At 43.0% G+C, this 27,412-nt stretch overlaps 2 protein-coding genes across 2 annotated transcripts; one reads left to right on the forward strand and one right to left on the reverse strand.

Moving 5' to 3' along the window:
• Positions 1-556: 556 nt before the first annotated feature.
• Positions 557-24,474, forward strand: LOC143355296 (uncharacterized). The gene is made up of 7 exons (XM_076790009.1): positions 557-766; positions 8,099-8,178; positions 9,364-9,451; positions 13,839-14,011; positions 19,211-20,175; positions 20,482-23,172; positions 23,541-24,474. Exons 1-7 carry the CDS (start codon positions 744-746, stop codon positions 23,802-23,804), a joined length of 4,284 nt encoding a protein of 1,427 aa, XP_076646124.1. The 5' UTR covers positions 557-743; the 3' UTR covers positions 23,805-24,474.
• A 154-nt stretch (positions 24,475-24,628) lies between these two features.
• On the reverse strand, positions 24,629-27,409 carry Wmd (serine-threonine kinase receptor-associated protein wmd). Its single transcript, XM_076790011.1, has 5 exons — positions 27,088-27,409; positions 26,155-26,453; positions 25,862-26,091; positions 25,402-25,538; positions 24,629-25,317 (listed from the first exon to the last, which is right to left on the reverse strand). The coding sequence occupies exons 1-5, from the start codon at positions 27,200-27,202 to the stop codon at positions 25,106-25,108; spliced, it is 993 nt and encodes a 330-aa protein (XP_076646126.1). The 5' UTR covers positions 27,203-27,409; the 3' UTR covers positions 24,629-25,105.
• Between the last annotated feature and the right edge of the window lie 3 nt (positions 27,410-27,412).

A 27,412-nucleotide genomic window follows, 5' to 3' on the forward strand; every position in this document is an offset into this window, starting at 1 on the left:
TGCTGGAAGGTAGCTGCGGAGTGTTTCACTTTGTGGCATTCTTTCCGACCAATTTCAAATCCGCCGTGCAACCACCGTGCGGCGAGGTCGAGAGTCAGGTGACTGCCGTCCCCTGAAATCCTCGTGACTCTGCCCGTTATCCGACTCCCCTTGAATCGCGTCGTTCTCCCTCGCAGCCTGATTGCGGTGGTTTCTTGCTCGCTTAGGATCGCGCGGCAGCGGGGCCTCCTGTTTGCTCGCGGAACAGAGAGGATCGGCGGCGCGGCGCGGCGCGTCGTCCTCGCGGTTCTTCCAGCGTCGAGCGTTCGTCCTCCGCCGGCTCTCTCATACGTTTCTCCTTGTTTTCACGTGACCGACGCGTCCCGCTTTCTCGCTCTGTCACTCCCTCCGTCTCTCTCCTTCCTGGCCGAACTCGTGACTCGCCGTCGGCAACCGCTGGTGCCGCGAGAGGCACCTCTCGCTTTCACTCGTCCCCGTGTGAAGAGGCTATCGCGGGCCCCGACCGCTCAGTATTCACCGAACCGTCGCGTGGCTCGATGTCGTCGTGCCCGGTGTATCGCCCGAAGAGGAAGGTGTTCCGCCGCTGACCACCCAGCATCTGTGTGTCCTCTCCGTTCAAGTCCGAGAACCGAACAAACGGCCCCACGGTACTCGTACACACGCGAACACCGGTAACGCGAACTTCCCGTAACGAGCAGACGCAGGGAACACTACTCGTGCAACGCCGGATCTCGTCCGAGACGATGGGGAGGGTCCACTCGCTTCGGTAAGCAACCCCCTCTTGATACTCTACCGGCGCTCGAATTCGCTTCGACACCCCGCGATACCACACCTCCTAACATTGTTACTAGATCCGGGATCATCTCCCGATGAGAACGAGTACAAACACGACGGGATTCGAACGAACGTGGAGCCCGCAATCCCCCGTTGAAAGATTTCTCGCTAATCCGGGGAACGACCCCTTCGCACGGCAAACTTCTAGTCTGATGATATGTTTCGAGCGGTTGTCAAGGACCACCGCTTACCGATGAGAAACATGACTTTTCTGTCATTGTTAATTACGGTTTGGAATCGTTGTCTATTGATTGGGAACGTTCTCCCGATGATAATCAGTCGAAAGACTACGTCAATCGGTCGATTACCGGGGCTAAACTTCGATGTTGAGAAATTTGGCGCTAATCCAAGGAACGAATCCTTGCCGTGGCATCAATATCAAACACTGTTACTTTTCTTTCATGCTTAATTACGGTGTAGAAACGGCGTTGACATATTGGGAGTGTTCGTCCGATGAAAATGAGTCCAAACACGACACACGTTAGACGAGCACGGAGGCTGCGATTCGATGTTGAACGATTTCACGCTAATCCGGGGAACACATCTTTCGTGTGGTGTACTGTCAAGTAATCAATTCCGATGATATATTTTTGAAGAATTATCACAGACCACCATTTCCTGTTAAGAAGCACATCTTTTTTAACTGATTGGGAACGTATTTCCGACGAGAATGAGTCCAAACACGACGCTAATTAGATTAGTGTAGCTACTGTGCTTCGATGTTAAGAAACTTCACGCTAATCCGGGGAACGAATCTGTTGCGCGGCAAACTCCTATTCCGATGACATATTTTGAGCGGTTATTAGAGGCCACTATTTACTGATGAGAAGCACACTTTTTTCAGTCATAATTACAGTGTAGGAACATTGTTAATTGACTGGGAACATGTCTCCGATGGAGATGAATCCAAACACGACATGAATCGGGTAATTACAATGACCGTAGTTCACAGCTGAGAAAGTTTCGCGCTAAGCCGGGGAGCGAATTGATACTAATTTACTCCACCCTCTTTCGGCACTGTGCACACACACGCGACTCCGGTTATGCGGATGCGCAGTAGGTTCGGATTAGTGCGAGTAAACCCATTTCGAACACATTTTTATTCCGATTTCGTGTCAACGACGAAATTTCTTTTGTTATTAACGATATCATTATGAACACATAATTCGATACTAGGCGATCTCCTTTCAAGAACAAATCAGATAATTCTCATTAAACCGGGGAGTGCGCCACTCGCAAGAATCGATGAACTTTATCTCACGTGGTGGACTAATTACAATCGAGTGCAACATTTTGCTATAACTCGTAATTACGTTATATAAACATTATTAACTCGACGGAAACGAGAGTAAACACGCTGCAGATCGTACAACGAGGTGACACGCAATCTCCCCGGTTAAGCGTGAAACAACTTTCTCGACATTGACCCGTAAGCTTTGTTACCGAGCGATTTATGACGTGTCTGAGCTCATTTTCACCGGGAAAACATTTCCAGCCGATCTCAGCGAAATTATGAGAGAATATAATTTTGAATAACAAACAGCGATCGATGCATTTGTATCACGTCGATAATTCGTCTAAGATAGATCCTGCAGGAGGTTTCGCGAAAACGATTCGCTCCTCGGTTTAGCGAATTATCGCGATCATCTTTCCATTGCCGGCGAGATGGGAGGAAAAAACGACAAGTTCAAGACACTCCTGCCATGAACCATTGTCCGTGACTCGTTGAAATGATAATTAATTTAAGGAAACCGAGATCGAAGAAGCAGATTATTCCGCCGGGGGATGATCCGCGATCTTCGCTGCGCGATTCCCACGCGCTTGAAAAATCTGCACACAAACGAGTTGGCAGCCGAGGGGACGGACAGACGTATCCATAATTTAACGTTACGCACGGCAAATGAGAGATGCGAGACCGTTCGCCAATATCTGATTGAACGAAAACATTTTCATTGTAGTCCATCGAATCGCTCAAGGGGTCTTGTGATCAGACAACATCACTTTGCAGGACCACTTTGGAAATTTTTGTAAAGACATCGGACAACTGTTGTTTACTGAGGTTTTGCATAGATATTCTCTATTATCTGGAGTATACAATATAATTTTTTCAAGTCAAAATACTTAAAATTGTTGGAGTTATAGTCCCTTGAAAACTACCTTACTGGCTGACACGATTCCAGTCGTTCTATTGGTCTGAAATAAAAATATGAAGTAACATTTTAATTAGTGTGAGTGTATTTAAGACATAAACTGGAAGAAATGAAATATCTCATTATTTAACAAAATGACGGTATTTTGAATTTTAAGTTTTTAGGCTTCTTCGTAAGATTTGGTACAAAAAAGTAGAAATATGTCAGCATTTGTTGAAATTTTTGGTTCACGCTGTAGCGGCAAGTTTTCTGAAGGTTCTCTCAAAATTTGAAGTCAATTGCAGAATTAGATTTCGAGATATCCCGTCAGCCATGTCTGGAAATAAGGTTTCTAGAAAAATGTGTTAAAACAATCATAACTTTATTATTCTTACCGAACAAATCCTTCTGCAGACATTTCGCAGCAAGAAAAAGAGAAAAATCGATTTTTTCTAGACCACAAGACCTGTTTAACTTACTTGTTCATTTATACGAGCAATTAAAGATGATTAATCGTGAACTGGTGCGTGTCGTAATTTGCGCCGGTAAAAATATTAGAATTCTGCCGAGTACAGTAATGTGTAACTAAGTAATGTAGAAAGTTGAAAATTATCGACGTAGTTGAATACAAATCACGAAATAAATCGTCTTGCACAGTTATCCAGTTGCAGATCAAGATGAAACTCTTGGATACTGATTCTGCTCTGCATAATCTCTATGTTTTCAGATTCGATTATTTCGAACACATTTTGTTCACTTGTGAATTAGATTTTCATTGAAGATTTTGTCTGTATGCGGGAAATTCGTGCTTTTGTATCTTTAAACGTCGACTGTCGGTCTGTATGCAAAATAAAAATTCTCCCCTTGAATTGTAATCGAAAATAATATAACAGTAATTGCAAATTATTTTAATGATTTTATTGTTTCGTTTTTCTCCTATTTTTGTCATGAATGCATAAAATCCATAGTCTCGTGATTGTTATACATACATTTGTCAATCGTTCGATTAATTTACAGTCGATTGGTTCCCGGTATTGATTGAATAATTTTCGAAGAAGAAGGTACGCAAAGGCAGAATAATTATTCAGTGGAGCACGTTGAAGATTGTGACACTAATCACGTCACGCCTGACGTCCGAATATGTTTCTCTGCATGCACGCTGTTCTAAAAATAATTCTGATCGTCTCAGACTATCAAAAGCTGTTTTTTTTTTTGGTCGAACACACTTTATGTTCTGAGCGGTCCACCCTGCCCCTCGAATAACATTGTGATCTTCCGTAGGTGAAGGATGTACACGGTCGTTCTGATGAAAAATAACGAGTCCTTATTAAACAGGTTCCCTTTCTGTGGCGACTTTCTTACGCTTTCGAAAGCTGTGAAAGGAGTGTTCATCGCGATCGGCGATACTTGAATTTTATCCGGGTCTCTGCCCCGTAAAAACTGCGTGACAAATGTTACTCCGATAATTAGACTACAGACCTCGTGCATTTGCATTATGCGCAACTGCCTGGAATTTGTCGTAAGTGGTATAACACCACCTGAAATCTGCAACGAACGCTGCCGCATATTTGTGTCACGTTTCTGGACCAAATACCGTATCAGTGCGCACAAAGATGTCTCGAACAAATTTAATTAAATGCTTTTAACATAGGAGCTCTAACAGTGACTGTCGTATTCTTGAAAACAATTTTTATAATACACCTCCAAGGAAATAATTATAAAATGATCGATTTTACAGAATTTTAGCTCCACCATCTTGCAATCAATGCGCAAACCTGCTCTTTTGCATAAAAAATCCGCAGTCTAGGAATGTCCAATGTTTGCCATTCCTTTTAACACTATATTTTCTTATTTGTTACCTAATAGTCGTGGTAAACGGTAGATCGTAATTCATAGTTCTTGCTATTAGATTCCTGTTAGAATCTTTCTTGTTTGATTTCCCATTATCCAATTAGTTACTAATATTTTTGGTAAGCTTTTTCAATGCAATATAGTACGTACTATATCCATAGAGGTTGTTGACTCGGTTGAAACAACTACGCGATTCGTGAACACATTTTCTGCTAGATAGTTTTCAGCGAACAAAAATAAATGGTAATCCGAAGCATGCAAAGAACGAATTAGAAGTTTCCCAACCAGATTCCGAAATTTTTTCCAACGTGGTTTCTTGCAATCTTCTTGTCTTGCGGAAACAAGACGCCCTTACTGTTAACTAATGCCGGCTTCTTTTTCGCAAGTCTTCCTGCACTGGTTGAAATTGCAACGGGTGCACGAAACCTTGTTGCGTGCGATTTACGCGTTGTTTTTGGCTTCTCATTAATAGCGTTTCGCAAGTCATCATTAGGGATGTTGGGACACTCTTGCATCTCATTTACCCGCCTACGATCCCTTGTTTTGAACGTTTTGAACAAACTTTGCGAATCACGGTGTTATACGGCACAGTTTCTTAATGTTTGAAGCGAGCTGACATTCGGAAAACGACACAAACTCAAGAAGGAGATGTAAAGATACGAACTCAAAGAAAGTTGGCTTCCTTTGTTAGAATATCGTTAAATACTCTCGATCGCGGTATATCATTCTCAATAACGCTTAACGCAGACCCACACACCTGTCGGTTCTACTTACAGGTTAAAGGCATCGTGGGCGTCGCGTGATTAGGAAAGCGCCCTAAAATCATCGTGGGTTTTTTAATGACCCGTAAACCTGTTTTCCCGTCCACGTTTCTCGTCGAGAATTCGGTTCTCAGAACACTTCATTAACTCTTAACTTCGTACACCGTCATCATTACTGTCACAATATCTATTGGTTGCTTACACGTGATCCACTTTGTCATTTCGAATTTTTTAACTAGCTACAATAACATGGAATTGTCAATTTAATGTTATCCTTGCTCTAGAAATTTGGTTTCAATCAACAGATTTTATGTAGACTGCGGATTTTATGCATTTATTAAATAAATAAACTTTTTCGTTTTTATTTATGAAACTTTTACTAGCATCGTGACATTTTTTCGAGTAGAATGAGCCCAAACATGACATAGCTCGGAGCATATTCGCCTGTTCTCGCATTATTCGCGAAGGACCGAGCGCGCCGATGCTTTTACGATTAAATAGCGTACTAGTTGACCATTCATGGATGCAACGGGCACGTTTACAATTAGGTGTCGAACGCGCATCCGGGAACAAAGGTTGCCGGCACTTTTGACGCACGCCGATCATCAAGCCGTGATAGTTCTCTCAACATCGCCGAGGCAGTTTCACCGGAGCACCTTACAACCGCTCTTCAGGCTATCCGCGACGACTTTATTAGGCCCGGGCCTCTTGAATGAATGGCCCTGCTCGCGAGAGAGCCTCCCATTCGAATCGTGCCATGCCTATCTAATTAGAACGGCACGCGCAAAAGTTCGCAATATTTTCCGCTCGAATGATTTTACTATGATGTCGAGAGCGAGAGGGAAGTGACAGGGAGACAGAGTGAGAGAAAGGGTGTTGTTCTTGGCACGTGACGCTTATCAAGATTTCGATTAACTCTACAACAAACACGAATTGATCTCTCATGGCCTTTCTCCCCCTCCCCTCCCTCCCTGTATCTCCGCCAACAATCGCTTTTTTTTCATAACGGATTTCCTTTCCTTTCATGGAGCAAGTTTGAGCAATTACCCGAAGGCGTGTATCCTCGATGGTATTCAATTTATTAATTGTCGATGATCTTGCACTTTCTTTTCCAGTCACACAGAAATCCCGTGTACACGTTGCTGTTGTGTTTTTGTGAATGGACATATTTTCCTGTTTTATTTCAGGAAAAAGATCATAATCCGCTTGTTCGATTACTCTCCTCCCGTGTTTTACAGAAATAGTTACGTAAATTCTTGGATAATATTTCACAATTTTTGTTTCACACTTTAAACGAACAAATGATGTTTACTTTATTGCCTGTCGGTACTTATGTACAAGTTGCAACGTACTTGTGTTTTTGCGAGTCGAACGATTTTCTTTGTTTCGTTGTTTTTCATAAATAGTTACATAAATTCTTGGGTAATACTTCCCCCATTTTTTCATTCACGCTTCTAATCAACAAATTATGCTGCCATTACATGCACGATCAGATCAAACGTTTTGTAACACCCAAAACGAGGAAATAAACTTTCATGCGGAGGAACGCACGAGTCTATCACTGCGCGGGGACTTTATGTGTTTTACATAAGTGTCAGTTATTACCAGAAAGCAAAATAAATGCAAAATAAATCTGTCCTAACTGAATTGCAACAGATTAGAGTGAAACAGAAATTTTCTTTCTTAATACATTTAATAGTTTCAAAACAATATGTATTTCTAAATTTTTCCGATGTTTTCACTATTTTCAATTACATCTACACATTTTTGTACTATTTTTTTCGTACTATTTTCAATTACACCTATTTTTGTCACATACGCAGAAAATCCGCTGTCTAGTTATTACATTCGTGAGAAATATAAATGATACTGATACACCATGAAATCTATTTTATACGATCATCTCAGATCGTTAAAAACCTTTCAGGATATTAATATCATTGAAAACACTTCCAAGCAGTGTTTGTTAACGTAAGCAGCCATCGTCGCAATAAACGTGTCTGTATTCTAAGTGTTTACAAATATTATTCAATTTTAGTGTCAAATAGACCGATATAACTGTAAGTGTAGTAAGAATAGTTTCATAACAGTTCATTTATTATACACGCAGTTGTCCGACGTTGTCCACGACAATCTCGACCTGCAATTCGCGAAACTCACGTTCGAAGAATTCGACGGTTATTAACCCGAACCCATTTCGGAGATAGTTTCGCGGTTCCGCGTCGTTGTGGAAGAAAATTCCGATCGTGACGTTCTTCCCGAGAAAGAAAACATTAACTTTGTAACTCTGGATAATTGGGGTAAGGGACCCAATTACTGCGGGGTCGCCATTTACCGTACCTATATTAATTCTACTTATTTTTAAAGCACAATGAAGATTAAGAAAGAGATGCATTGTGAATTAGTCACCTCGTAGATCTAGCGTTAAGATTAAGACCGACTAGGCGCGTTAAGTTGCAAAAAGCTGTTGCCAATTTTCACCGATCAGTGCCGTCGATTAAATACAACAAATTTTGGTTTCAGGTGCAGCCTGGGTCTGCTGTGTACCGTAGCTCTCGTGGCACTAGCGATCACAACGTCGGTCAATCAGTACGACATTTCAGGTGAGTCGATCGAAAAAATGTACAGGGTGTTCGGTTGCAAATGATCTAAAGAGTGCTTCTGGCCTGTCGGGACGAAAATCAAGGGTGACAAAAAGGTTGCCCTCCGTTTCGAAATGATCAAAGATTAAAAGTAGGCCAATAGCGTGAATTAGGTCAGTAGTACCGCGAACTGGATCCCCATACGTGGTATTTCACAAACTCTGGCACAAATCGTTGCGTGATGTGTTTCACGATGTTAATTCCTGTTTACTCGCTGAAGTTCATACGGTTGTCAAATGTCAATGTGTATTGTCCGCTGCGATTGTCCCGTCCGGGAGCATCGATAATTGAATATTCATCGCCCATTGTTCCTCCACGCAGACAACCCTGTACGCCGCACACCATATATATCTATATACAGAGAATAAAATATAATTAAAGTTAAGGGTACAAGGGGAACCATAGTTGCAATTCAATTAAGAAGCGCAGACTGTTTTCTGCTACGGAAATATTTTCTGTCGGTCACAGTCTGTGTTCCTGGAGGCGACAGTCAAGTATTCTATGTATACAGGGTGTCCCAGTATTGACAACCGTGGAGGCGGTGATTCTACATGAGAAAATAAGTCGGAAAAGAGCAATAACATTTTTTCGTTTGAGACCTTTGTTTCTGAGAAAATCGAGTTTAAAGATCGGTCGAGTTGGCTGCAAAAATTTTTCACTTTTCTCAATGTAATATCACACAATATCACCAAAGAATGATAGAACTCTAAGTTCTGATGCGCGGAATTGAAATTTCAGGAGTTCACTCGTTTAAAAGTTATATGCGAGTAAAGTTGCTCGATCACAAGCGCGTTTGACAGGTGAGGACGCCGCCTTATTGGCATGTACTCAGACATCGTCTAATGAGCGGAGCCGTGAGAATCTACTTGTCAAAAATGCTTGCAATCGGCCAACTTCAAACACGCATAACTTTTGAACCAGTGAACTCTGCGTACGGAAACTTGGGTTCCGCGCGCTAGAATTTAAGGTTCTATCATTTTTTCGCCGAATTGTATAATATTACATTCAGAAAAGTTGAAAATTCTTGGTCCCCTGAGCGGAAGTTTAATCGAAATCTACAACCGTAACACATAAAAATCGAGAGAGTGATCTGTTGGAAGATGAAACGTTAAGATCGCGAGTTCGATAAGGATTTTTGCATTGCAGATTATCTGTACGGCGTGGATCACGATCTACAGGCGCGAGCTCGTGCGGGGATCGAAGCCGAGAGGTTTACGTATCAAACAAAATCCAGGTAAGCGAGTTTGTTTATACGAGAATATTCATCTAATAATAGATATCCAAGCATAATTTCTCTGCAGAGTCTGTGAAGGGTAGTATAAATATTCATTTGCCGCTGTCCAGCGGTAATTCGAAGAACGTGGCGAACAACGTTTCTTACTCAACGGAACAAAACGTACGTGGGCTTTCATTCATGCTGGCTAAACTTTTCCAACGGACGGAATGCTGGCTTACCTAATCCACGCACGTTTTAATAAATATTCCGCGACAGAAATGTCGAAGGTCGTTTGCTTCATCGAATTTGTAATGGAAGCGGCTCCGACCGGGTTTACGTACATTCAGTGGATCAAAATGGAATTCACACACTTGGGTCTTTTGTAATAAATATATTCTGTAGGACTATCAAGATGCGGCAGTAGAAAATTATTGAAACCGTCACTGTATAGTAAAATGACGTGTAGTCATCTTTATAGCACAACTGCGGGATCTATAAAATTGTTCTGAAACAGATGCCGGATTTTTCTTCCTTGATAAATTGTATTTTAATGATCGTTAACTCAACATGAATCTTGTATTTATTTCGCAATATTAACCTCTCTCTCTCTAGCTTCCTTTAATAATTTATTCGTAAATTTTTATATTTCTTCAATTTCTGTCATTTCGTGCATATTTCATTTATAGTATACGTTGATTCGCTTTCCCAGAATTTTTATGCCAAGCAATGCATGCATTCAATCAACCTTTGCCTCTCGTTAAATATAACATACATATGTATACGTCTATATATGCATATTCTACCAAAAATTAAAGCAACCGAGTGAAAGGATACGTTTTGATGTTTCAACATTGTACATCATTTTATTTTATAAATGCAAACGAACACATGCTAATTCTCTCTTTTACCAAATCAAACATGCTGAATTATTATTTAGACCTTCATCACGAAACAGTTTTTTCGGCAGCAGTGGAGATAATTCACGGGTCACAATTTATTTCAGAATTGATTCCACGTCGATTTCAAGGTTGAAGATACGTCATATAGATCAACTTCAACGCTTTCGAAAAAAATATTGTTTGTAGAAAGTCTACTAATGCAGCATAGTTCGTTATGCAAAAAAGATGATAAAACGATTGACTGGAGAATATTGAAACGTCTCCTTTCACTGCAAATCGGTTGCTTCAATTTTTTGCTCGCTGTTCGTTCATTATTCTTTCAAGATAAAATTAATGTAGGGACCCACTTCACTTAGTCGTCGGTGTGACTCACAGCTCGTCTCCCCTTTTTGCACACAGTATCTTTCATACATGGTAATTGTACAGTATCAAGCTTAAAGATACATACGATAATAAAGCTTCCCGCCTTTTAAATATTTATATAATAAAATAGCTATAATAAAATATCTATATATTTATATATAATAAAATATCTAGCTACAATTTCTTAAATTTGTACATAGAACTTTCTCTCTCTTCTTAAGCCAAAAAATGGTACATTTAATAATTTCTTAGTGACAAGTGTACTGTGGGTCTCCGTGCAAAAGGAAAATTTTCTAAATATTTACTGGACTAATATTTCCACACGATTAAAATGTTCTGAACCCATTACAAACAAGCAGAAGTTAAATAGAGGAGCACCCTGAAATTTCTCCGTGAAGCTTTTTACTGTTGTCCATTTCACTCGCGCATTCCCAAGTCCCATTTACAGTCGCACACTTTCGTTCTCTAACATTTATCGAATGCGAGAAGGAGACAGGGGGGAAGAGCTAACGGGTTAGCTTAGTAACCGCTATTAAAAGGTTCACTGCCACAGTTCTCGCAGAGTTTAACACACCGTCGTAATACCCGTACGCGTGTTTAAGAACCGTCGCGTGATTTGCATGACAGCCGGCGCGCGGCGGTCCCGGCATCCTTCCTGCTCCATTTTCCTTCCTTCTCTCGCGGCGAACTTTTACTTTCATGGCCGAGGAAAGGCACCGTCGTCGTCGTCGTCGTCGTCGTCGTCGTCGTCGGTCGCGTCCACGAGGAAGGTTTCACGTCTGACCATTCCCGGTACTATAATCCCTTTCCTCAGCCTCGAGAAGGTTGCCGGTCGTGGAGTGGGTCCGTTGCGGGCCCAGTCGCTTGCTCTCCCCCTTATCTTCTACAAAGTCGACAGAAAACGGTCTCTACGCTCTCCGGAATGAAAGATTATGCTTGTCGTCGTGTTTCACTATCGTGAAACGGCCTTCTCGGCCGCTCGCTCGAGTATTCCGCCCGGGACTCATCGTTTCTTGCCTCGACGATCTTGAAAACCGCTCCTTTCCTCACCCGGGATAGAAAGTCGTCGGCGAGCTGCGCCGCGGTCGTTCTAATTGCAGGGTCACTTTTTTCACGTGACTCTTTTACCAACTCACCGCGCGCACGTGTGTGTGTGTATGTGTGCGTTACCGGGAAACAATGCAAAAACAAGATCGAATGATTTTTAGTCATTTCCTGCTTCCACGTAGACGATTCTACTGTTCGGAAAACGTTTCACGATGCTGCGGAAAATGTCTGCTGATTGTTTGTTCAAAATTATATTTCATACTTTAGTCGTATAGTATTTGGAAATATTTTTTTCCCTTAGAGATCATATTGCATGCGATGCTTGAATTAAATACTATTTGAAAATACCATTATTATTAGAAGATATTCTTTTCTCTAATACGTGCACGAAATACCATTTTAAAGTGTTATTTGATGTAATGTTTAAGTCAAATACCACTTGGAAGTACTGTCTCGTTTAATGCAATTAGAAATCAGGCATTTCAGGTTATTCTCCAATAATTTTGTTGTAATTTTCAATCATTTATTCTATTAATATTATATATTGATAATATATTATTATAATTGAGTCTAATTTATTATTTCCTATTGGTCGAGGTACGTTTACTTGCTTCCCCTTTTCGAGAAACATTTTCTTCAACATTTACACAGTGATTATAAAAGTATACAGCGTTCCATTGAAGTTATTAAAAGTTACGTTCGCCTCTCCGGGAATATTGCCATCGTAAAAGATTGATATAGTATGCAGTTGTGCTATTTATAAAACTCAATAAAACTTCTTTAATTTTTCGCGTGTACTTACTATTCATAATATAGATAGTCACAAGCTAATTTAAAATTTGATTCGCCGAGTATAAAAGTACTTGTTATTCCTCTCAACAATATTGCCAGAGAAATCGAAATATTAAAGGCTGACCAAAAATTGCAAGATCATTGAAGAAATATAAAGACAGTCGTTTAACACTATTAATAAGAAATTCCTGAGTTTTCTCATTTTTCGAAATTCGAAATTTTTACCATAATTAAGCATGCAATAAAAGTAACGAAAGGTAGACTGAAATTTCTATTATTCGCATTCTCAATTTACAAATTTGTTTTTTAATGAGTGGACAATTAGTTACAAAGATCCAAATGTCGGGTGTAGTTTTTGTGTGCATTTATTGACTTGTGACTTGAAATTTTTTTACCTGGCGACTTTATACGTTTCGCACATGGAAAAACAGAGCGATAAAAATGAAAGTACATGGATCTATTCTTCCAAGTCGCGCGTAAAAGCAGCCATTAGCACTTAAGCAGAGTTGGGGCTTTTAGAATCCACTTGCAATATAGTACACGCGATGAGTTTGAAACTTCCTTGCAACTCCACTTCCCATAAACAATACAAAAAACCGTACGTATAGTGAGCTTACGCAAATGCTGTTTTTACCCACCGGATTTCCATTTGTTGTACCAATCAATTTTTCAGAAAAACTCAGTTCGAAAGCATATTACACGCAATTCGTTATTTCCACGAAAGCGATATTCGATTCATAAAATATGAGGCAACATAAATCAATAAAAATATCAGAATAATTTAAGAATACTGTGAAAATTGGACTGTGAATTTTGTGCATCTATGATCAAAATGACTAGGTGAAATGTAAAACTGTAGAAATACTTAAAAATTATTCCTAAACAATTGCTTGCCACAAAAATCACTAAAACGCTTGCAAAAAATTACTCACTGACCTTGGTTAATAAAAACAAAAAACGATTGAAGTTAGCCAAGTCGTTTCAATTCGAATAATAAATTGAAAACTAGACACTTCCGACTATCTTCTAATAATTTACTTTTCATTTCCTGTTAAGGCAGAGTCTAATGTATAATTCATGGCATTAAATAGACTGGAAACATAGCGAAGTGATAGTGAAACTCGGCGAGGCACGTATGAATACTAGTTTCTGTTGACTGTATACACAGTCGTTAAAGAAAAAAAAAAAAGGGAAAAAAAACGGGGTGGGAGGAAAAAGAGCGAAGGCATTTGGGTCATTTCACTTGGAAAGTTCTTTTCTAGATGGAAACTGCCTTCATGCGAGTCTCTCGTTTGGTGTTCCAGGTTTCAGGATAGGTCAGAGTCCGACGATGCTCCTTGCAGAATCAAACCGGACCGGCCCTGCCCTCCGAGCAAGTACAGAACACCTTCCGGGGCTTGTAACAACGTCCGACATCCGGTCTGGGGTGCTCGAGGGGCTCCTTTCTTGAAGGCCCTGCCGCCGGCCTATTCAGACGGTAATTTCACCAGTCATTTATTCGCTGTCTCTCAACCTGCTAACCAAGGAAGACGAGTAACTCGTCCTCGGACCCGGGTGAAACGCTCTTTTCAAAAAGTGAACGATAGATAGTCCACTCTAATTTAGATCGCGCAGGGTTCGGACAAATTTGAGAGAGTTTCACGCGAAATGCTGAAACCTGCAAAATTTCTACAAGCGAGCACCACTTCGTTGAACGCTTTTCTGATTTCATTAATCCTTCGGTATTCGGTCAGCGAGATGCATGAATGGAATTTGTGCTGTTTCAATTTCCTTTATAGCAACGATAAGCATTGCTCGGTCGGCGAGATCCATGAATGGAATTTGTACCGTTTCAATTATCTTTATAGCGACGATAAGCATTTCTCGGTCAGCGAGATCCATGAATGGAATTTGTACTGTTTCGATTATGATTATAGCAGCGATAAGCATTGTGTGAGAAAATGACATGTTAAACCATGGATCATTTCATCCGGACGATCTGGGTCGAATGGCTTCATTTTCAGAATGCAACTTCTTTCTTTAGTTTGATAGTAGAAAAACGTTTTGTTGTCTTTACAATTGGAAATTCTATAGCATTCTTCAGCGATACCGTGTCATTCTCAAAGGACATCGACAGTAAGGCTAAAAGCGACTCGCTTTACGTGTTGCTGTATAAAAACGACAATTTTGTCGCTATTTTTATCGCAATATATGTTCGAATTAAGCAAAAATTTTACAACAAAAAATCTGAAAAAATCCATTTGCCTGGCGCTGGTAGATTTAGTGTTCAAATTAAAGCAATCTCTTTCCCGCGTTTTCTGATTCGTCGGACTAAAATTGAATGAATTTTATTTCGCAAAATTGACCAATTTCTCGATCGAAGTGAAAAAGGAAAATCTTGTAAGCTATGTTCGTCGGCGTCGGAGAGTAGCTCTGACGGGTCCGCCATCGTCGAATGGTTAATTGCAGAAGATGATTAGAAATGGAGAGGCAGAGGTGGCGTGCGTAGGTAGGCTAAGCGTTCCATAGATGGTCTACCGGTTCCTGGTGCTCCGGCACTTCGAGTAGAAAGTGAAAATTGGAACGGACCGAGCACGCGAGCTACTGCATGATCCATTTCGACGTTGGCACGCTCGCCGGGATTAGAAACGAGGGATTAGCATGACAGGGGGCTCGCCAATCCAACGAAATAGAGAGTCCGCCGATGGCGGACTCCGGTTGCGCCATCGGCCTCGCGAATAATAAACAATTCCACCTGCGACTCCGTCGCCGTGTGTCGGCGTTACGCGAGCTCTCCTCGCCAAAGCGGAACGATCCTTCCTGGGGGGCAAGAGAAATGCACGATAATATAGTCTTTCCAGAATACCATTAGCCTAGCAAGTGGTTCATTAACACGTTAACAGTCTTTCGGCCCCAGCGCTACCGTTTCCCTGCGATCTTTCATTAAGTCGGTTCACGGAGTACAAAATATGTTCACAGAGTTTGAGGACCTTTTATTAGAATCACAGTAATGATACATGAGAAAAATTTGTTTCCAACACCGTTGAGTTACCCCTTGAAGTTTTACCAACCTCATTGTGACATTTTTCCGATTAAAACGAGACCAAACGCGATAGAATTTGAATAATATTTACTCGTTTAAATTTGCGACGAATCGCCACAATTGAGGGAGATATTTAGTTAACTAAATTTTGCTGGACCCACTCTGTGTATACAACTATCTTAATTAATATTGACGAAAATGCGAACACGTTCGTAAAAATCTGGTCGATGTTCAGATAGTCATATAACTTCGTGTACGTAATGAAACAATAAAAAACGTGTACTGCGAATCCGATTAATTAATATTGGAACTGCGGACTCGGAAGCTGGTCGATCCAGAATCTAGACAATAGCCTAAGGACACGTTGCTCGCCGTCACGCCTCGCATCAGAGTCCAAGATATGGGTCAGCGTAAATTAAAAATTGTAATTCAGTCGTTTCGTTGATGAAACTTTTGACGGTGGAAAGTTAGTGAGACAGAGAGAACGCGAGAGACATCTGGCAGCTCTTCTCCCGAGGGGAAAAAATCCCAACGAAAATATGAAAGCGAAAAGAACGAAGAAAGTGCGACTCCAGTGGGTCGCACGATCCAAAATACGCCTGAACATTTGCCGGGCATTGATGAAGAAGAACCGATCAGCTTTCGAACATTTAAATATTTTTGCATTTCCTTTCATTTTCGCCGTTTCTTCTCTTATGACGTACGTGTCTGAATTGATTCATAACTGGACTACTAAAATTATCGTATCAATTGCGATTGAGGTTGAAATACAATGCATTTCTTCTTTTAATCATTTTGCATTTTTTAATTTTAACAGTTTCTATCTTTTTAGCTGCTATACGCCACTATGGCGGCTTCGCATGATGTCATCTTTTAGAACGGTAGCCACTACGGTGGCTCAATCGTTTATCCCGGTTTAAACCATTGACTATTAACATATTCGTTTGTATTATATTATTCAAATTTTATAAACGATTTTATATTAAAATGTTGGAGCAACGTGGCGAGGTGCACAACGAAAAGCATCAAACACCGACGTCGCTGCTAATAAAAATACAAAATGAACAGATATCTTATTAACATAATTATTAATGTTTAATTACGATTGAACATAATTGTTTGAAAAAAAAAAATAAAACAGGATATAGACTCGTCTACGAGCGAGTATAGAGAAGCGTTCTCGACATTCACGGGAATATTGAAATGGCGAGTGTTCGCGTGCTCGTCGATCAACTTAATTAGGGACAAGGTCGGGCCTTGTTAAAATACTTTCCAAAGTATTTGCCTCTTTTTAGCATCGTTCTGTGAATATTTCCGCGCGATCGACGAGGCCCACAAAGATCATCTCCGTCTGCGAGTCTCGGACGGATCTATCGGGCCTCGCGCGCCGGGCGATCGTGACGACGATGATCCTCGGCGTAGGAAGGCTGATCGTGATCATCGTCGGGCCTACTTCGTCGCGAGATTCATCGAACGCGGACAGCAGCAGCGTGTAACCGTGACACAGAATTTTGCGGCTGGTCCTGCCCGTGCTCGTCCTCGGCGCTCGCGGTTCGGTTTCTGCAACGTGATTGGCGATTCATTCGACTTTCGCTGACCTGATCCCCTAACTTTCGTCCTCCGGATCGGAGAAACTTACACGGTTCGGCTCGCACAGTCGAATCTCGGCTGAATTAGGTAATTGGAGAAGAGATTCTTCTAGCCGGTCATTGAAACCTAATCACGAGTTTGCCCGAAGAATTCATAGTTACGAAAATGAACCGAGTCTTCGGTTTTATCGTGGGTGGATATTTTTTCCTCCTTTCTTTTAATTTTTCTGATTTTATCCCTCCATCTTTCTTGCCCACTATCTGTCCAACTTGTACGCTCATTTATTGACAAATCATTTGTAAAAGTTCAATCAACCGTAAAAGTTTATTTACAGATCAAGACTTATTCCCCCACTCTTTCGTCTCTGAGGGGGTAACTCTTTCCCCTCAATTCGTGCTCCCTCCCCTCTTGTGGGGGCGTGGCTTCGTGCCCGCCGTTCCGTGTGCGCCCAGGGCAAATCGCTGCCCGTACGGGCAGACGCTGAACAAGCTCTGCTTTAGAGCGTACCTCTTCTAATTGAATGTAATTTTTCTAGATCAAGATCCGACAGCGAGAATGTTATTTGACTGGGAATGATCTCGGGAAATAAGGCGTACGAAAGTACTTTCTATTTCGAGCGTGTTATTTCACATCGTAACGATCCGCACTCGGATTCACGTCGATGTCGCACACAGCGAAATTCATCGGGACTTTCTAGGCCGCCGCCACCGTCGAGTATTCACCTCTCGATTATGTTCGACATTGAAACCAAATAACGCTTATTAGAAATCGAAAGCGTTTCGTCACGATCATTCAGACCTGCCATTAATTTTATGAGCGGACGGCGTCGTTGCGAATGTGTTCGCGACGCACGTTATTGCTTTCAACGTCTCCTTTTATCAGCATATTTCATTCGTCGAACAATTTATAGAATATACTTATGCATTTTTTTTTCTCTTCACCTTGTATCATATTTTTGATTTCCCACTGTCGTATACTACTCGCTCGTAAACTTTTTCGAAAAGAAAATTCTTGTTTCTCGCGTTGAATGTCTTTTTCCACTGTCTTCCCGTTACAGCGGGAACGAAAATTGAGTTTCAAAAGTGTTTCGTTGCTTCTAAGGAACTTAATATTGTTAGAATTTCCGTGCAATTAAATCGGAAAAGTAGAATCGTATAATCTGATTCGACTATCTTCTCGAACGAAATCGGGGTTAGAATTTGTTACATAATTTGTCGACGTGCATAGCAATCACATCGAGAAAGAGAAAACTGAATTGATTAGATTTTCATGTAAATTAAATGTACGTGAAACTACACAACAGCGAATATCAAACCGTTACCAATTGGCGGTATTGCTCGTCTAATGAACGCATAATATCGAAAACGCTATGTGCATCAATTTGTTGATTCATCTTTATTAATGTCAATTTCTGTCGCAATGTTTATCGGCTGTACCATGTCTTCTTGTTGCGGTTTCGCAACAGGTTGCATTTCATAGAGGCACGACGAGTGGTTTTAATTATTATTCAAAGAATCAATTCTAAATTGAAGATGACCTAACGCTGTAGACATATGTTTCATTGTATCAAGAGAATATTATTATTTCTTATTTTATTATTACGGGTCTTCAGCATGCATTCTGATAGATAGGTTGCGGATTTTATGCATGTGTAAGGAATTAACCCTTTGCACTCGGCGCTATTTTCATTCTAAAACTAAATTTTTCTTCCGTCTTAGAATATTTTCATTTTATTCATACGAAACTGATCCGATTTACACATGTAATATTTAAACGTTTAGTAATCTATTGAATAAAAATTTCGTAATGTTACAAATATTTTGTAATATTTTTTGTAATTTCTTTGAAATAATGCCACAACAATTTCTAGTGGTGCTTCAGAGTCACCACTCGAGTGCAAGGGGTTAAAGAATAAAGGATTTACAGACGCTATTGTACTATTTCCACCTCGTTACGATTATTAAGAAAAGGAATAAATGTGGATCCTGTATGATGGAATTAACCCAAATTTTACTTAGCAGTGTATTGATAAGCAACTCACCCTAAACGCCAATTGCTCCCCAGGTGTCGCATCCCCCCGACAATCGATGAGGCACAACCACGCGCTACCAACCCCAACGAAAGCGGTCTCGACGATCATCAACCACCTGCAGCCGATGCAGGAGGCCCACGAGGGTCTGACCAGTTTCTCCGGGGTGTGGACCGAGTTAGTGGTACAAGACATCGCGATCACGGTGCACCCTGTGGGCCAATCGAATCTCTGCTGTTCGGGAAAAGGGAAGCACACGGAATGCTACGAGATCCGTGACGACAAAGGCGGGTGCACGAGTTACTGGCGCTCGGTGCCTAGCCTAAGCGTGCACAACTGCAACTTCGAGGGCAGGGAACAGATGAACGGCGCATCCGCTTACTTGGACGGTTCTCATATGTACGGCTCCACCGACGAGCAACTTCACCAGTTGAGGACCTACAACCGGGGAAAGGTGGACGTGTCCGCCTGCGAGATCTGCAACAATACCGAAGAGAGAGCCCTGGGCACCATATACGCCGCTTTCTTGAACGAGCACAATCGGATAGCGGAGAAGCTGGCCGACGCGAACGAACACTGGGACGACTCGAAGCTGTTTTTGGAGGCTCGCAGGATCGTCGTCGCACAGATTCAGCATGTTACGTTGAACGAGTACCTGCCGAGCATCCTCGGCGAGAGTGCTCGCACCGACCCCGAGCTTATGCCAGTTTCCAGCGGATTTTACGGTGGTTACTCGTCCGCGAACGTGGGCGGGACGTATGATGCGGTGGCATTAGCCGCGCTCCGCGCTCTCACGTCCCTGCGCAGGCACGGGTACAACGACGCCACGTGCTTGGAGGACCACGTGGTCGCATCAGCCAATCGCGTCAGCCTCGATCGCGACCGGTCCACTTTCGAACCACGTCTGGACACCAACGTTCGTTTCGTTCACATGGGCCGCGATCATGGTCTACCCGGATACGTGCACTTCGTCGCCCATTGCTCCGGAAACAATGTCACGGTAGGTTCGATGAGCTGTTCTCCGGGAGAAGTTGATTTAGGTGGGGAGCTAAGCAGAGTTTTTGAAAGAAGCGAATTGAATTTTTAGGAATCTCCTTTGCTGAACAGCTGAATAGTGAACATCAAGTTCATGGGCGGGGCTAACAGCTGCCAGTGTATTGTTACGAATTCGGGAGTTGGCGCAGACTGCGCCAACTCCCGATAAGATTTCGTAGAATTGTCATAGAGAGAATTGATCGGGAACGAGGGTGTTGGGTCCTAGAAATTAATGAGTGAGATTAATCATACAAATAAACGAACTTCGTAGGCGAGGAACTTCAGGGACCTGGAACGGTCCATGCGTCCGGCGCATGCGAAGCTGTTGGAGTCCATTTACTCCCACGTCGAGGACGTAGACCTGCTGCTCGGTGGAATCCTGGAGATCCCGGCGAACGGTGCAGTTGTCGGACCCACGTTCGAGTGCCTGCTGAAGAGGCAGTTCATGAAATTGAGGAACTCGGACCGGTTTTGGTACGAGAACGACTTACCGCCTTCGAGCCTGAGTCCGGCGCAGCTGTCCGAGATCAGGAAAGTGTCGCTGGCGGGTATCCTCTGCGCGAACACCGACATCCAAAAGATTCAGCCGAAGGCGTTCATCCAGCAGGATCCGTACCTGAACGCCAGGATAAACTGCGACCAGCATAGCATACTCGACGTGACACCTTGGAGAGAAGATCCCCTGCCGGAGCAGCCGGTGAAAGACAAGGTTGTCGACCTGTCAGCAACATCGGGGGCCATACCCGATCTGAATCCCAGCCTGATAGCGGCGGCTGTGAAGAGGGCGGAGGCTGACTTGATCAAGAGGAAACAGTTGGAGTACAACTCGTGGTTGCAGCAGAGGATAGCGGATCCTAAGTCGCCAGCCGGAACCGCTGCCAGTTTCTCAAAGGCTAACAGAGATGCTCTATTACTAGCCAACCAGTCGATCATCTACGAGTTGGCCACCAACGAGATCTTGAACGGCGTGCACGGGTTGAGACGCAGGAAGCGGCAGGTGTTCGACAGCACCGACAACGTTCTCGGCTTCCCCAACAACGATTTCTCCGATCTACTACAGAACGTCGACATAACCGGGTTTCTCTCCGAGAAGAAGCCAACGAATCACGAAGAGGTCGAGTGTCCCGTGGACGACAGCCCGTGCGATCCCACGACCCCTTACAGAACCCTCTCAGGACACTGCAACAACCTCCGCAACCCCAACCTCGCGAAATCCCTAACGACCTTCGCCAGGCTGCTGCCCCCGGTCTACGAAGATGGCGTGTCGAAACCGAGAGCAATGTCGGTCACCGGAGTACCTTTACCAAATCCCAGAGTGATCTCCACCGTGATACATCCCGACATCTCGAATCTCCACAACCGGTACACGCTGATGGTGATGCAGTTCGCGCAGTTCCTCGACCACGATCTCACAATGACCCCGATCCACAAAGGCTTCGCGGAGTCTATACCCAGCTGTCGTCCCTGCGACTCTCCCCGCACCGTGCATCCCGAGTGCAGCCCGTTCCCTGTCCCGCCGGGCGATCACTATTACCCCACAGTGAACGTGACATCCGGCGCAAGGATGTGCTTCCCGTCGATGAGGTCGCTACCAGGACAACAGCATCTGGGTCCTCGCGAGCAGATCAACCAGAACACAGGGTTCCTAGACGCTTCCGTGGTCTACGGCGAGAATACCTGCATCTGCAACGTCCTTCGGGGATTCAACGGTCGCATGAACATCACGCAGAGTCCTCATCGTAGCGCGAAGGACCTTCTGCCGCAATCGGCGACCCATCCGGAGTGCAAAGCGAAGTCCGGGTTCTGTTTCATCGGCGGCGATGGTCGCGCTTCGGAGCAACCTGGTCTAACGGTCATGCACACGTTGTGGATACGTGAACACAATCGGATCGTCGAACTGTTGAGACAGGTGAATCCACACTGGGACGGCGAGAAACTGTTCCAACAGTCTCGTCGCATCATCAGCGCTATGCTGCAGCACATCACTTACAACGAGTTCCTGCCGAGGATTCTCGGTTGGAACGCTGTCACCCTCTACGGTCTGAAGCTTCTGCCCCAAGGCTACTATAAGGAATACTCGCCTACTTGCAATCCCAGTGTTCTCACCGAGTTTGCCACCGCAGCCTATCGAATTGGTCACTCGCTGCTGAGACCGCATCTGCCGCGAATGGATCGCAACTATCAGAACGTGGAGCCGTCTATCTTATTGCGTGATGGGTTCTTCGACCCGGACGCGCTTTATCGGCAAGGCATGGTGGACGAGATGATCCGGGGCTTGGTGGCTACCCCGATGGAGACTCTGGACCAATTCATAACCGGAGAAGTGACCAATCATCTGTTCGAGATCCGGGGCATCCCCTATTCGGGTATCGACTTGATCGCCCTGAACGTCCACCGCGCCAGGGACCACGGGATACCGTCTTACAACAATTACAGAGCGCTGTGCAACTTGAAACGGGCCATCACGTTCGAAGACCTGTCCAGAGAGATGGCGCCGGAAGTAATCGCTCGTATGAAGCGCATCTATGCTTCCGTGGACGATATCGATCTGTTCCCCGGCGGAATGAGCGAAAGACCTCTTCAAGGTGGCCTGGTGGGGCCCACGTTCGCTTGTATCATTGCCATACAGTTCCGACAGTCGAGGAAGTGCGATCGCTTCTGGTACGAGACGGATGATCCAAACATCCGGTTTACCGAGCACCAGCTGGCCGAGCTGCGCAAAGTCACTCTATCGAAAGTGATGTGCGATAACATGGACGAGCACAACGACATGCAGAGAGCGGCGTTCGACTTGCCGAGCAACTTTCTGAATCCGCGCGTACCCTGCAGTTCCATGCCCCACATGGACTTGTCTGCTTGGAGAGAGACCAGACACGGATGCCAAATTGGAGGCAGAAACGTCGCCCTGGGAGAATCTGGTTTCCCCACACCGTGCACCAGCTGCGTCTGCACGGCCGAGGGCGTAAGTGTCTATTCCCTAACGTTTCCCCCTTCAATTTTCACCTTATTTTCTGCTGCTTTCGTCAATGATGAAAACAGCTGGAAATATTAACCGTATCCCGACTCAGAAAAGTCTGATGTGTACCGTCGAAAACTAGTCTTTGCGAATTTATTCTAACGATTGTTTTCAAACTTTATAGCTATTTAAGTAACTAAAAATATTTTTTTTTAATTAACAGGAGCTGCATATAGAGAAGTTATAATAGCTTATGTACAGCGGTTTGTTACAACCATTAGTGATTATTTGGAAGCTATAAGGCATATTTGACGAAGTACACACAAAGAACAAGTTCCAGAAACAGTGGTTGTAACCGTACATTTTTGTTTCAGACCCAATGCGCTTCCTTGAGGATCACGGATTGCAACCAGCTGCTTCGCGAAGCGTCCAGGGAAGCAATTTTGCGTGACGATGTCTGCACGGCCCAGTGCGGCTTCGTTTTGGCCGCCACCGAGGCTACATCGAGACTTCAGCAATTCACAACACCGAGCAGTTTCGCTGGGTTCACGGGCCACAGGAACAGCCTGAGGAGCGCCCCAACGCCTGTCTCCTTCAACGGCTTCAAGCTGCCCGATCTCTCGCAGTTCATAGGTTGAACGAAAGGGAAATTCGTGAATGTTGCTTATTAACTATTGCGTACGAGAGACACACCGTCTTCCTTCGAGAAACGCTGTACAACGATGTTGTGACCATACAATCTCAGTTTCTGATCGCTGAACTGACGGACACGCGCAACGGCGTGTCGTGTGTTGCTTGTGTACCGCCACTTTTCGTCCGCGTTTCCGAAGAGTACCGCTATCACACGAATGAATCTAAAAATCGACGAGTATATGTACCGTGTTTTATTTGTTTTTGTAAGGAATAGCTCTCACGTTTATCTGTTTGTTGTGTTGACTCTGTAGGATTACTTGTATAGACTGTAAGAGTTATTTAATTCGCCGAGGAAGGTGTGCGAGTACTCTCGGAAACATAAGATGGCCAGTACACGATGCACATGCACAGTGAGAGAAAAAAGTATTCTTGCACCGCTAGGTTCTTCGTCTGTCTGTTGGTCATGCTGTTTTCCCAACGTTAAAATTAGTTATGCCGGATACCACTGATTGTGAATTTAGTCGATACGCTGGGAGAAATGCTAATGGCAGTCGGTAAACAGAAAGTAGCAATGCAAATATACTTTTTCTCGGTCACCTGTGGGCGTGCGGATGCTGTCAGTGCCAGTTTTTAAAGAAAATTCGTGCAGTGATCTCGCAGTACGTATTTGCTATACGAAGACGAAGAGGACTCCAACAAATTGTCACCGCGCTCGGGAATACCGTGGCATTGTTAAAGGGATGAATTGTGAATATTATATTATATTGATCGGATGAGTGATACGTGTGTTTTTCAGGGAGATGCACTGGCAGTGTACCCAGACAGAACATTTTTATACTTGTATAGTAATTATTATTGCAAAATAACAAATGCGAACACAAAACATCCATTCCGAGTCTGTTTTTCTTTCTTTCATTACACCTTTGTCTAATTTTTTGTAGTTATAATAATGGACATGTATAATGCTAATAAATGTTAATTGTTTCTTCTTTCCTCATTGTAATAAATAGTGAACGACGTTTCCCGCACTTCCATGTCTCTCCTATCAGACTACGATGAAGTTTGGTCCGCTTTTTCCTTCAAGTCTTCTCCGAAGTATCACGTGCAACAGCAACAGCCTGATTCGGAGTGGAGCTTAGGTTTACAAAGATCCCCCGTATTTACAAAGCGTAGGACAATCGCCAGCTAGTAAAATTTCGAGATTCTTCCTTTACTGTCCTGTCTCACTTCCACTCGTTAAGTGTCTGTTCTTCACTGTCAAAGTATACATTTTTTTTTGTTACACTATTCGTGAATCGTTTGATTTTTAACTGGCAGAAACTTCTTGTTTGTTGTTAAGTATGGCAGCACTTTCTTGCATTACAGGGGCTTGTTCTATGCATCGCCAAAGGCCATATGTTTTACCAACAGTCGTCTGCCATAATCTCAGAGTACCATCTTCCGAGCCGCTAGCATACAACTCGCCGTCCGGTGAGAAACGTACAGAATGAATTGGACCGAAATGACCCTTGAATGATTCTAAAACATTGTTTGAAATATTTACGTATACACCGACGAAAAATATTGTCCGTATTGTTCATTTTATAAGGTGTCAAATCTCACCAATTTCTATTCCTGTACTATAGTCGAACTTGTACATTTTCAGGTCTTCTCCGCCGCATACAAAAATACTATGATCTGGATGTAGGCTGGCACTGTTCATTTGAGTCGGTACTACGTACTCGCGTAATTTCGACAAGCTAAACAAACAATAATTTTATTTACAAGTCAGAATCATTTCCTTGAATAGCCTTGAAACTTTCAAATTATTAGAAAGTAAATGAAATCGCATTAAAACGTAGTGTTTGGCATCGGGAAGCGTATCCTCCTACTGAAGGTCAATCACGAGGTACTGGGACTGATTTACAAGTATACAAAGAGAATATTAATCCGTAACCTCGAACAGGAGCATACAATATACACTACATGTACTTTAGCTACCTTGAAATCTTTCTATTACTATTTCTTCTATGGCATAGTCTACTATTTTTTCGTAGATACGTATACAACAAAATATACATACTCTCTACTATTCCAGAAGGTGACTACATTGGAATGAGTAGTCGTAATTATAGTCTCATCCCTAGATACTTCCATAGAACTTGGAACAGCTGGAAAACCTAGCCTCCTCGTTTCTTGTGCAGTGTTTCTATCCCAGATTCGTAGCGTCTTGTCATCGGCACAAGTTATTAGTTGAGTGTTGTTGTTGAAGAAAGTAACGTGTCTTATAAAATTTTTGTGACCTGAGAACACCTGTTAACGTTATTCGTTAGATAAAATATTAAGAGTCAACTATAAATAGATACTGATACATACTTGTGGAGCTGCTTCTGGTTTGTTAAGATCATAAATTCGTACAAGCTTTTCATTAGACCCAGTACACAAGTAATTGGAATCTGTACTAAAACTAACAGACTTGACTATATGTTTGTGTTGAAATGAGTAAATTTCTTCCCCTTTAATGGCATCCCAGACTTTAGCATTAAAATCAGCGGCGCCCGAGGCAGCTCGTGTAGCCTCAGGGTTTAGTGCAACACCCCACACCGCTCCTTTATGTCCTTCGAACGTTCCAATCCAATCTCCAGTGTCACCTTGTCGCAGCATAGGTTTGCCATCTACGAATATATATATATATTCAAAAAGATTAGAGATTTCCTTCAGACAGAGAAGAGTTTTGTTTTCTAACAAAGTCTCGAAATGGATAAACCTTATAAAGAAAGTAAAAAAGTACTACGCGTTGATATTTAAATAAAAGTTAACAATACAGAGAATCTATTTCAGTTAAGGTTACCGTATCTGGCCAACAAAGTATAATAACACTCAACAGAGATATTGTAGTACGGAAATCTTTGTTGCTCCGTAAGTAAACCTTGACTATTACTCATCAACTTCTACATAAACAACAGATCAATAGTAATGTCATTAAACGGTGTTGAGCAAATGGAGAATACGAATGCACAAACAAAAATATATAACCAAGTAGGTATAATTGGTTAACCTGTAAAGTGATGGTATACGCAGACGACGCTTTTCTATAAACCCATAACTTTCCAAACACGCGGTATCTAACCTCGGTACCTGCAACTCGGTAAAACCTTGGCGTTCGAAGGGAACTAGGCCAAGGAGATCAAGAATCGCGCGCGCGCGCGCGCGTGTGTGTGTGTATGTCGAAAGAAGAAGAATCCATTGAGATCGGACAAAGGAGCCGGGCTCGGCATAACGAATGAAAAATCCGAACGAAGCGATTACCTTTGCAGGCGGAGATCAGGTAATAGCCAGATTCCGTGACGTCGGAGAACGCGAGATGCACCACGGGCCTTGTGTGCCCGCTACACGTCAGCGGTGTCTGTCTCAAATTCGCCATGGTGTCAGCCGCGTCCCTGGACGATCGAATTTTCCCGCTTTTCCCCGAACACGTTTCACACCCGGCTAGGGCGCGACGAGAAATTCTGTTTGCGAATTTTCTCCGTCACCCCCCAGCGATTGGCGACTCGAGCTCCGTTGCTTCTTTAACAGTACGTTCCTCTCGAACGAACCGTCACCATCTACGCACGATGCGACACTGAACACCGTG

The sequence above is a fragment of the Halictus rubicundus genome, chromosome 6 (genome assembly GCF_050948215.1).
Source record: "Halictus rubicundus isolate RS-2024b chromosome 6, iyHalRubi1_principal, whole genome shotgun sequence".
Lineage (NCBI taxonomy): Eukaryota > Metazoa > Arthropoda > Insecta > Hymenoptera > Halictidae > Halictus > Halictus rubicundus.

Excerpts from the sequence above, each read along its gene's own strand:
- LOC143355296 (XM_076790009.1), top strand. The coding sequence starts at position 744 with ATGGGGAGGGTCCACTCGCTTCG. Across the intron at positions 14,012-19,210 it reads GCCGCCGGCCTATTCAGACG|GTGTCGCATCCCCCCGACAA; the intron begins GTAATTTCACCA and ends ATTGCTCCCCAG. Across the intron at positions 23,173-23,540 it reads GCGTCTGCACGGCCGAGGGC|ACCCAATGCGCTTCCTTGAG; the intron begins GTAAGTGTCTAT and ends TTTTTGTTTCAG.
- Wmd (XM_076790011.1), bottom strand. The coding sequence starts at position 27,202 with ATGGCGAATTTGAGACAGACACCGCTGACGTGTAGCGGGCACACAAGG. Across the intron at positions 26,454-27,087 it reads CCTGATCTCCGCCTGCAAAG|ATGGCAAACCTATGCTGCGA; the intron begins GTAATCGCTTCG and ends ATATATTCGTAG. Across the intron at positions 26,092-26,154 it reads AACCAGAAGCAGCTCCACAA|GTGTTCTCAGGTCACAAAAA; the intron begins GTATGTATCAGT and ends TAACGTTAACAG.